Source organism: Hyperolius riggenbachi, chromosome 5 (genome assembly GCF_040937935.1).
Source record: "Hyperolius riggenbachi isolate aHypRig1 chromosome 5, aHypRig1.pri, whole genome shotgun sequence".
Taxonomy (NCBI): domain Eukaryota; kingdom Metazoa; phylum Chordata; class Amphibia; order Anura; family Hyperoliidae; genus Hyperolius; species Hyperolius riggenbachi.
In genome coordinates this window covers 271070356-271082359 of record NC_090650.1, presented here as the reverse complement: position 1 = coordinate 271082359, position 12004 = coordinate 271070356, and the positions used below count along the sequence as shown (strand labels likewise).

The 12004-nt window shown below is 40.7% G+C and overlaps 1 protein-coding gene across 1 annotated transcript in view; it reads right to left on the bottom strand.

Moving 5' to 3' along the window:
* Positions 1-12004, bottom strand: part of JARID2 (jumonji and AT-rich interaction domain containing 2) — a 221212-nt gene that overhangs the window by 70122 nt on the left and 139086 nt on the right. The window contains exon 5 of the mRNA XM_068236929.1: positions 11650-11826. Within this exon, the coding sequence (XP_068093030.1) occupies positions 11650-11826 (177 nt within the window). The remainder of the gene's footprint in view (positions 1-11649; positions 11827-12004) is intronic.

Here is a 12004-nt window from a genome sequence, read left to right as displayed (position 1 = left end):
ATGCATTTTCAAATATTTATATCCCTATAGCCACCGGATTGGCAATAAGATGATAGAACCTCATACCACCTTATAGCTTTTATGCCATAAATACTGTATAGCAATAAAACTTCAAACAGCACCTGAAATGTAGTATGTCCTCGCAATACAGCATAATCTAAAAACAAAATGTAAAACAGGACCCAATAAAGCTTGATTGTAGCAGAGACTTAACAGGCAGGCAAATGTATCCAACGTAATGTCTACCTTTTGCTGAAAAAGTACAATAATTCTAGAGTGATAAAAGTTAAAATTAAACCTGCAATCCCACCCTCTGAACTCTTTCATTACATGCAGATATCGCATTTTGTAAAGCAACATATCATTGATGTGGGCTCCCCATTGAATAAGATATTTTTTTTTAAATATCTGCCCATTCACAAAATAAACCCGATTACATCATTAAATGAGAGAAAGACTTGAATTTGTACGTTGACTATACTGATATGTGTGACATCTGGGCAAACATACCTAGAATATCAATAAATGCTGACCTTGTGGAGGTAAATTACAAACTTTTACTTAGATGGTATTTAGTTCCCTAGAAGGTGGCCAAGTACAATAGGAAGAGTTCGAGTAAATGTTTCAGAAGATGTAAAATGACTGGCACTTTTGCTCACATATAGTGGAATTGTAATACAGTTCGTAGATTGTGGATCAGGGTGTGCACTTGGGCATCATCTCTGATTAATGCCCTGGTCTCACGAAATCCTCTATGCTTTATTTGGCTGTCCATACCCAAATCTGTCTTCCGCCCAAAACGCTCTCATCAACTACATCTTTACAGCAACTAAAATAAAAATAGCAGCGGCTTGGAATTCCCAATTCTTATCTTTTGATAACATTAAAAATAGATTGGGCAATATCCTCTTCTTTGAAAAACTGAGGGCTCCCATGAATGACAACATGGGAAATTACCATAAAATTTGGGACCCACTAATAATTAAGCATGAGCTAAGCTCCACTAAGTTTATAGGACTGCCTGACCTCACGGGAGGCCAGATCTCAATTGAAGGTACTGAAGAATTGATGTAGGTTTAGTGAAGGATGGTAGACTTTCCCTATATAACACACTCTCCTGGAAATGTTCCTGATTATGGCCTCGATTCATCATTGTCTTTGAGATAACTTTTTCCAGTTTGTTAAATTACCGAATTCGAAGTTTGTCGATTTCTAGTTGTATTCATCAAGGTTTTTCCGCATTCGGTGTGAATTTGATAAAATATCGATAACAATTCGGTAACCATTCGGGAACGTGTCGATATTTCCATTTTACAGCGGTAATTTAACACAAGGCCATAAGATTCCCATGGAATTGTGGGTAAAAGGCAGTCCTTTGAAAACTACGTAGCAACATTCTGAATAGGGCTTAACACCTGGACCAGGATTCTGGAAGTGGCTTGGGACAATCCCACAATTTCGCCAGCTGCGGCTTGATAGAAACCTTTTCTGAAAAAATATAGTGCAGCTAGCAATTTAGTTAACCCTGGCACTGCCTGTGTTCTCTTACAAGATGATTCAAGAGAAATGCAGATGTCCTGGTATAGCAAATAAATCTATTCTCTTGCAAATTGATATGGTTCTAGACCTTATTCTTGCCCTTCTGCGCCTTTGAATCACTCTCAGCTGATACATAACCACTTCAAATGGCTCCATCTTCTCTGTCAGCAATGATCTGACAGGAATAACTACAGAGCAGTGAAGGAGATAACTAATCCTAAATGTAACGCTAAACCACGCCCACTTTCATTTTCATGAATTGCATTTTCTGCCGTTTTAACGCATCACTATCGAATCATTACTGAATTATTACCGAATGCTCACTAACAGCTGTAGATAAATTTGATGAATCCTGAAATCAACTTAACGAATTCGGTATTTTACCGAACTGTCGTTAACCAATTCGATAAGTCTTGATGAATCGAGGCCTATATCTTTAGAACATAAGCCTCCAATAATCTATACATGTGTTACAATTGAACTTATTGGCTTGATTGCTGTTGGTAGCTGGTGAAGTATACATGTACTGTATGTTACCATATATATTGGCTGACTGCCTTGCTGTGAAACATGCTAAATAATATATTTTGTTGTTGTAACTATGTTACTACAAATGTTACGATATGTGACAAGTTGTACACCCCTTTCATTTCTTAAAATTTTCAATAAAAATGATTGAAACAAAAAAAAACAAAAAAAAGTTCAAAGTAAATTTAAAATATTTTTCTGGTGATAGCCTGAAAAAGCAATCAGTTATAGGGTTATGTGTTTCTTCAATTCTTTTGGTAATATTAATATGAATTAGTATCTACTTTCATTTCTTGATTACTTAATTTTTGGGATACTTTCTTTTCGAATGTATATATCAGATTAAGCTGAGAACACAACTGAAGAAAACCACCACATAACACCTAAAGATGGAAGTCTCCATATCCCTGTCAGTTCACTTCTCCCTTATTTCCTTTAACAAAAGGCTACTTACTTGACTATCATGATGATTCTGTGTATACTTCTGAATCACTTATCCAAAAAAAGTATGCACATGTGGTGATCTGACTCCAGTGGCTGCATATGTAGCTCAGGTGCTATAAAATATCATTACACAACAACCACGCAACTGAGGAATTAAAGGAATACTAACGATTCACATATTTTTTTCAATTGACACAGGAATTGTTTGGGAAGTGCTGCTAAGTACTGGTGTATACATTTTAGTAGCAACTTCTTTGTTTAGCTAAGTGGACTTCTTTGTTTACTGTTAGCAAAATACATTCAAAGTTTACTGACGCCAAAACTGACGGTTGACTGAGCCATGAGGAGAGGGGAAATTCCCCTCACACTTGATCTCTGTGACACTCTGTGTGTAGCTCTGTGTGTGACAGAGAGAGACAGGACACAGGAGCTGCAGCTGTTGGGAGCTCTGTTTCTGACTGAAGTGTCTGAAGAGAGCAGAGAAAATGTAACTAATTGTCACAGCTTTTTCATATTGTTTTTGCTTTCAGAGTTTAATATGTTTGATATTTGCTTTCTGTAGTCTGATATGCAACTCTGGCTGTGCATTGAAGCAGACACCTCTTCTGCAATTGATTTGTCCCAATATAGCCAAATCCTTCCCTTAATAAATTACAGCTTTTGCCTCTGATATTTAACATGAAAAGTAGGAAAATGTTTACACAGCTACTTAGACATTATTTGTACATTGTCATTTTAGAACACTTGGGTATCGATAGTATTCCTTTAAGATAGTTGCCTCCATATTCCTCTACGTCAGAATCAACCACTCCAGCAATAGTGTTCATTTTACCTGAATTAAACAAAAATCTGCCTCTTCGTTCTGTACTTCAATACGTGTGTGAGCGTACACATTTTCTTACCAATCAGGTAGACTTTCCTTTAAACAGAAACACTGCCAATGACAGGGCTTAGAAAGTAGCTAGAGTGAAAAAGCACTTGTAGTGCATTAATAAATGGATGAATATGAGAGCTAGCAACCATGCCAAAAAACAAACAAACCCCACTCATACTGAAACAAACAATGAGATAGTTATGTTTCACAGTCACACGGCCATCACTGAAAGTTCACAAAATTAGAAAAACTGCTGTTTCAGATGAGATAGGAATATTCTTCTGATGGAACGATATAAAAAAAGTGTTCTACTTCTCAGAGCAGCTCTGTTCCCACACCGCTTGCGTTGCTAGGTGGGAATGTGACACAGAGAACTAAAGTGAGGTCATCGGGAAACATGGAATGAAGCCCTCAGCACGGTTTTGACAGGCAGGAGATCAGCTGAACAGCACGCTGCCAAAGAGCAAAATCATGGCAAGACTCTAATGGGATTTTACACACACATACAATGCCAAAAAAAAAAAAAAAAAAGGATCCAGATTACAGGGGAGGGGGGAAGGGGGGGGGGGGGGGGGGAAGCACAGATATCAAGTTAGCAAGTGATGTATGAACAGCTGTGGAAATGCATTTCAATCACTGACATGAAAATGACTGTGCATTTAGAGAATTAGCACTGGAATGGTAAAGAGGGGGGAAAAAAACCACAGGGCCAAATGCACAACTCACAAGCCTTAGTGCTCCAAAAGCAAAAACTGGCTCTTCAGGAAAAGGAACTTGTTTGTACTACGCTGCAGCACTGAGCATCAAGTAGTCTTCTCAAGCATGTACAGTGACATTATAGCTCTCTCTGAAATTGTAATGTTACTCTGCAGAAGCAGAACAATGATTTAGCAGGATTTAATGAACAGAATAATACGTAGAGTGCAGTTTTTCCTTCCTTGGTGCCCATCTTTCCTCTGTGTGCTCCCTATACACCTACTGCTCATTCTCTGTGCATTTTGTCGATATTCAAATTGGCTCCATTTTGAAAGAAACTTATAAAATTAAAATATTGTATTATATGAATACTGAATATTTGGTAAATAAATGCAGTGTTCCATGCTACCCCTTACCCCATTCAACTATGTATCTGTAAGAAATTGGAAACTTACAATAGTAAAGAATAAATTGGTTTGCAGAAGCAAGGACACGGAATTCACAAGTGAAACTTATTACCCAGGTCATGCTTTAAAATCTCACCAGCCATAACTAGAACAAAGTAATCTTTCACCCTTCCTGTGTTATTGTTGTTCCCCAAGAGACCATAATCTTAATCTCTGAGGTCCTTGTTCAAAACGTCTGCCAATTGTGGCCACCATATACAGATATTTTTGGAGCAGATTCCCAACTCGACTACCACAGGGATGTGCAAACTTTTTGTCTTTTGGTCCACAAAGGAAAATAAATTGGACAGAGGGGTCGAGCTTGTATAGGTAGCCAATGTGCCACAGCGTGTCGCTCTTCCTGTGTCTCGATGGCATATATTGGTGATCAGGTCATAAGGAGAGCGCTGTAGCCATAGAGATAGGAAAGACTGGAGCTGAGAGCCCGGTGAGTAACCTGTAATTTTCACTATGCTCGAAACTCTGCCCATGGCTGGCTTACCACCTAGCTGTCTCCAGCACAGAGGTGCCTTGCAATTACTGCTCTAGGTGCAGGGATTCTTCACAATCATGCTGTTTTGGTATGTAGGAAGACTTGTGGTAGAGAAGTACCTTTGTGCACGATTTTAAGCATAAGCAAATATTAAAAACATATTTAAATATTTAAAATGCGCAGCTCTGATTTCAAAAGAACTGGATCTAGTTATTTAAGATTTTTGTTTTAGTGTTTTCAATATAATGATTACCGGTACAATGCTAAAGTTAAGGGGGCACTGATTAACACTTTTGGTAACAATCATGTAAACTAAATTATTGTTAAACAATAAGTGGTTCATAATACAAAGACCATTGAATCTGTAAGATTGATGTGCACAGACAGGCTAATAAATATAGGGGTTCAGTGCGGTTTTAATGGCTATTGTTGTATTACAATTTTTAGGGTGCAGAGAGTCTGTTAGTTTTGGAAATAACTGTAATTTGGACCCACACACTTTTAGGAGGAACCATGTTCTACTTCAGGATATTTTGATAAAATGTGGGGATTAGCAGTGAAAATGGGGCATTTTATTGTATACTAGAATATAGTCAGACCATCAGAAACAATCGACTTACATATTTTAAAATGTTTTACAGCTAAAAGCATTATCCCCATCACTAGGATGCTTATTGCTGTGTGATCCTCATCACACAGGTTATTTAAACAAACCTGTGTAAAAAATTTGCTTAACCACTTCCTGCCCCATGACGGGAAAATAAGTCTCTGCACTCCCCTCCCTATAAAATCCTAGATAACACGGTTTATCTCTGAGCCAATAACAATGCTACACAGTTGTAAAGGAATGACAGCAAACCCCTCTTCCTCCCAGGGAATTCAATAGCAGGATTAATGTGTAAACAAGTGTAAAACAAACATTCCAGGAGCAGACAGATGTAACAAGAGTAGGGTATATACAATGTGTTACTAATACATAATAAAACAAATGAACTGTTTAAATAAACAGGAGAGATAGACAAATAAAATGTGTGGGTTTAATGTACAATATAAGCTATTTACATTAAAGCTATAATGTATGAAAGTGCATAAATTGTGTATTGTTTCACTTTCCCCCTTATTTTCCTTTTAAAATACATAGAAATAAGGTAATTGCTAAAAACAAATATCAGCCACAAAAAGCCTAATTTGTGATTTACTTCACAGCATCTGGACACGGGTGTGCTTTACTTCACAGGATCTGGACACGGGGTGTGTTTTACTTCACAGGACCTGGACACGGTTGTGCTTTACTTCACAGGATCTGGACACGAGGTGTGCTTTAGTTCACAGGATCTGGACACGGGGTGTGCTTTAGTTCACAGGATCTGGACACGGGGTGTGCTTTACTTCACAGGATCTGGACACGGATGTGCTTTACTCCACAGGATCTGGACACGAGGTGTGCTTTACTTCACAGGATCTGGACACGGGTGTGCTTTACGTAACAGCATCTGGACACAGGTGTGCTTTACTTCATAGGATCTGGACACGAGGTGTGCTTTACTTGCCAGGATCTGGACACGGGTGTGCTTTACTTCACAGGATCTGGACACAAGGTGTGTTTTACTTCACAGGATCTGGACACGGGTGTGCTTTACTCTACAGGATCTGGACACTGGTGTGCTTTACTCTACAGGATCTGGACACGGGTGGGCTTTACTCTACAGGATCTGGACACTGGTGTGCTTTACTCTACAGGATCTGGACACGGGTGGGCTTTACTCTACAGGATCTGGACACGGGTGGGCTTTACTCTACTGGATCTGGACACGGGTGGGCTTTACTCTACAGGATCTGGACACGGGGGGGCTTTACTTCACAGGATCTGGACACGGGTGTGCTTTACTTCACAGGATCTGGACACGGGTGTGCTTTACTTCACAGGATGTGGACACAAGCTCATGAGGAGGGCTTCAGATGCAAGTTTAGGGATAATAAGCTTTACAAAAATGCCACAGTTGCTTCAATAGGTATTGAAATGGATTGTTTATAAAATTTCACATAGTATGAAATGCTTAATAAACTAAATACAGCTTAGAAGTTTGGGTATCTTGGGAAGTATGAAACCAGAATATCATATTATATTATCGTTGATTTAACTTGTTCCAGCTTTCTGTGAGGTTTATTTGCATATTTATAGTGGCATGCTCAAATCCGTGTAATAATTTTCTTAATTTCTTAGTTTAATAGGGCTTTTATTTGTTTTTGCTTTTTACGTTCTTTATAGGTTTAAAGAGGTATACAGAGGATTTCATTTGATGTGCATAGATACGCTTAAAAAATATACATTCCAAATTTGCTAGGATATTTGATCATCACTATTTCACATAAGCAATTTTTTTAAATTATTTTTTTTCTAATAAAACCCCTAATGTAGCATTTGTGTGTTTATTGACACATTAGTGAAGTTGGTCAATGAGATGCCAACAATTCTGCCGTGGAATGGGGTAGTAATCCGATTCATGCAGATCCGCTGCGGATCTGTCAAAAACAGTCTTATCGGTCTGCTGACAGACTATACACACGTCCTACTGTCGGCCCAGCAGGAGGGTCTGACAGACCCGTCGTTTGTTACAAAAGTGTGTGTGTATACACACCGTAAAGGTGGTCATATATCAGGCATCTTGGCGTTTGATCGACCATCCGATTTGATTATTATAATCAATTCCGATGAAAATCGGTGCTGCCAAATGCATGCCTGATCGACAAAAAAATCGGATGGCATGCTAAAAGGTGAAGGGCTGACTTGGTCAATCGGGTGCACGACGGTAATGGTGAGAGATATCGGGATGAGCGACAAACGCATTGAAACCCCCGACGCTGTGCCCGCTTATGTGCAATGTGCGCCCCCTCCCCTGGTGCCCAGTGCATTATACATTACCTGTCTGTGTCCGCCACTGGCTCCGGACACACTTCTTAGTCCATACACGAGCCCCACATGGTTGCCAGCGTAACGTGGGAGAGTGTGTGATGTCTCACATGCACCCAGGTGTATGCCGGCAACCACTTAGGGTGTGTGTATGGACGGAGCCCTGAGCCAGTGACAGACAAGCGGCGGCCACGGACAGGTAATATATAGTGCACTGGGTGGCACATTGCACATAAGGAAGGCAGCATCAGGCCAGCGAGCCAGTGGATGCAGTGTCAAAAGGCCGATTCCAGAATGAATTTCAGCATGCGGGAATCGGCCTGCGGTGTATAGTGAGCCGAAAGAGCTCTCTCTAATCAGATTCAATTAGAGAGACTTGTCTCTTAGTCGAATCTGCCCATCATCGCTAGATGTATGGCTACCTTTTTTTTTTTTCTTTTGTAAGGTGTCTCCACATATGTTATGAGATGTTTTGTGCAGAGAAAACGTAGGAAGGATCGGCTCATATAGCAAAAAAACTTGTCGCTAACCTTCAGGCTAGCAATGCGTCTGTTTCCCATCCACGCCTAGCGACATGCCTCGTACATGTGTACAAGGCTTTATTTACAACACAAAATTCAGTAAATCATATAATACATATATAGAATTGTTTGTAATCAACTAAGATAGAATAAAAGTGTGTACTAGTTCAAGCCTGACCCTTACAAGAAAAGTTACATACATAACAAAATAAAGGTGGCCACACACCATACAATTAAAAGATCCAATTTTTCACCAATTCGATAATCACGATCGGTTGTCCTGAAAAAAATCGGGAGCTTTTCTTTGTTTTCTATCGGATTTTTCATTTTTTTCGATTTTTGGAGATTGGACATGTTGGAAATTTCAGACCAACTTTATCAAGAATTGTATGGTGTGTGATGGATTGTCAATTACTTGATGTACAGTTCCAATAATTTTTTTCCGAGCTTTCAATTATTTTTGTTCATGACTAGCAGACCTAAGCCAGTTTAAAAACGGGCTCTACGGTTCGTTTCTCGCCGCCACCACCCGCCCTGCGCACCTGTTGCGTGCACACGCCCGCTGGTCTCCCTGGCCCCGTCCTCCTGTCTCTGTGAGGCTGGTTCCGTGCTGCGCACATGCAAGTACGGACCAAGCTACACAGGGACAGCGTGACGCAGGGACACAGGGTTTTTATTATAGAGGATTGGGGAAAAATTGAACACAGGTGTGTGGTACATTGGTCAGATTTTTGAATGGTTACAATCAGTCAGAAAAATGGATTGCTATTCTTGAATTGAACAGATATTTAAAAAAAAATTGTATGGTGTGTGGCCACCTATCCTATAACTACTGGATATTTTAAAAAGCAGTTTTCACTGGATTTCAATGTAACAAAAATTATCTGCTTACACTATGGATGCACATTAGCATAGTGAAGTTGCTTTCACTTGCAACACAGACAGCAGAAAGTTATGACTGTTAAACCACAACCACTATCGGCTAGACACAGGCACCAGAACTAGCAACAGTATATGCAATACTACAAAACTATTTCCATATTTTCACATTCAATGCACACAGTTTGTATGTCTTTCTAAACAATAGTTGGAATGGCCTACCATTCTGTTGAGAAATTAGTTGCTCATTTGGTCAGTATGGAAAGCTAGATTAGTGCAACTAGAAGACCAGGAGATAGGGATTGTTTAAAGGGAAGATCCAAGCTGAAAAGCCCCTTGCAGCTGATATGTCCCTCGCCACACCTCCACTCCCAGCTGTTGGCCTAGGGGTCCCCTCCATTCAATTTCCTGCGCCTTTGTGACTTCACTCACATAGCCCGGAGCGGCACAGAAGTACTGCGCAGAATGCACCAGACCATGTGAGCGCCCACGAGTGGCACGGCCACGCACTCGCACAGGTGCAGAAGATGCTGACCTGGCAAGGTTGGCATCTGCAACGGATGGGACACGGGGCCAGCGGCTGGGAGTGGAGCTGCGGCAAGGGACACCTTGACTGCCAGGGGCTGGAGGAAGCCCCCAAGTAAGTAGATCTTGGTGGTTTTTTTTTGCTAGCTCGGACCTTCCCTTTAACCACTTGAGGACCACAGTGGTAAAACCACTGTATGTGTAATTGGCCACTGTAAATGTGTAATTGGCCACTGCAGCTTTAAGGCCAAGCTGCAGGGCCGCACAACACAGCACAGGAGTGATCCCCCCCCCCCTTTTCTGCCCACCAACAGAGTTCTCAGAGTTCTCTGTTGGTGGGGTCTGATCGCCCCCCCTGTGTTTAATTTTTAATAAATATTTATGTTACTTTATGTTTTTTTACTAATTCTTTTTTTTTTTTTGTTTCTAAGAAATCCCCTCCCTCCCCCCAGCCGGCCAATCTTGCGATCGGCTGTCATAGGCTTCTGCCTATGAGAGCCAATCGCTATCTTGTCCCCCAGTGTCACACGGCTGTCCCCAGTGCAGCGCTGCTGCTGATCGCAGCACTGTACTGTGTAAATAGACGGTGATCACGCCGTCTAACAGTCTCCCGAGCCGCTCGGAGACTGAAGATGGGGCGGAGCTCCGCCCCCGAGAAGGAGATGCATGCGCGCGATCTCCTTCAGTAGTCGGCTCCAGGACCTGACGCCAACTGGCTTTAGGCGGTCCTGGGGCTGCCACCGCGTTGAAGCCCATTGGTGTGACGTGGTCGTTAGGTAGTTAAAGTAATACTCAGAATGACTACACCACTACTGCTAAACCACTACTAAAGTGCACCAGGTAAGCACTGAACAGCCACATATCATCAGAACCCTGTCTTCTGATAATGGTGCCCATACATGGTACAATGGTTTCGATTGGATAATTTGGTTCAATTATTCCATTAGAACGAATATAATGATTTTTCCAACATGTCCGATGGTTTTTTTATTTAAAAACCAGGATAATCGTTCGTTTTTTTCTTGATCGGAAAAAAGATATTTTCGATTTAATTGTTTTGGTAGATTAATTGGGAAAATCGAATATATTTATTGTACCGTGTATGGACACCATTGAAGAGACAGTCAATGAGGTGCAAACAATTTCAGCTAGCTTGTGAACTTAATGCAAATTTGGTCTGATTGGCCACATTCCAATTTGCATTAAATTTACATGCTAGCCAGATTCATTAGCACATCTCTTACCATCTCTACTTATCAAGAAGTAAAGATACCCTATTCTAGGTAGTTTGACAGCAACTGCCTCAGACGGAAATAGACAATTTGGATCCCCAGCCGCTATTGGCTCCCATTTTGCATGTACGCCCTCAAACGTATGCAGACTCAACTGGTAACATTCTCTATTCTTACAAACAGCTGATCAATCAAAACATCATCATTGAGGTTGGTACTACATCGATCAGCCTCAAAAAACAAAACAAAACACCAATGCAGTACTGTTGGGGTACTGAATGGACTGCAGCGAGCAATACAGGATGACATTTCAATGCTACCCAAGAGTTTGCCGAGTACCAAAAGGAATATACTGTAGGTATAATGGAACAGTTTTATAAAATTTACATTATAATTCTCAACACTCTTGAAGCCAGTAATATTTGATGTCAGTAACGTGCATTATACTGTTTTACAACAGGCAGAATGCTTATATTAAGCACCATTTGTACGCTTCATGTTGTATTCCCATTTAGAAATGACAAACTTTGGAAAAAAACATGCTGCTGAAATTACACTCACCATGCCCGTTCGTGACATGCTTGTGTGATTTTCCTTTCCGAGGTGTCGAGTGGCATGAGGATGAAGAGTTAGTGGTAGCTGTTTTGATGTCCTCAAGTTCTTCATCATCATCCTCAACATCTTCTCCATCTTGAGAGCTTCCAAAGTAAGCCATGCTATATGGCAGGGCAGGAGAACCTGCATTAAGAGTCAACAAGAGAGAGTCATTACTCGCTCTAGGACCTAGGTTCTCAACGTGTGGTACGCGTACCCCAGGGGGTACTTCTGATGGTTCCAGGGGGTACTTGGGCTTGATATACTCAACCAAGAATAACAAATTGAGAGTTTTAGGAAATGATAACTTATTTAAACAACA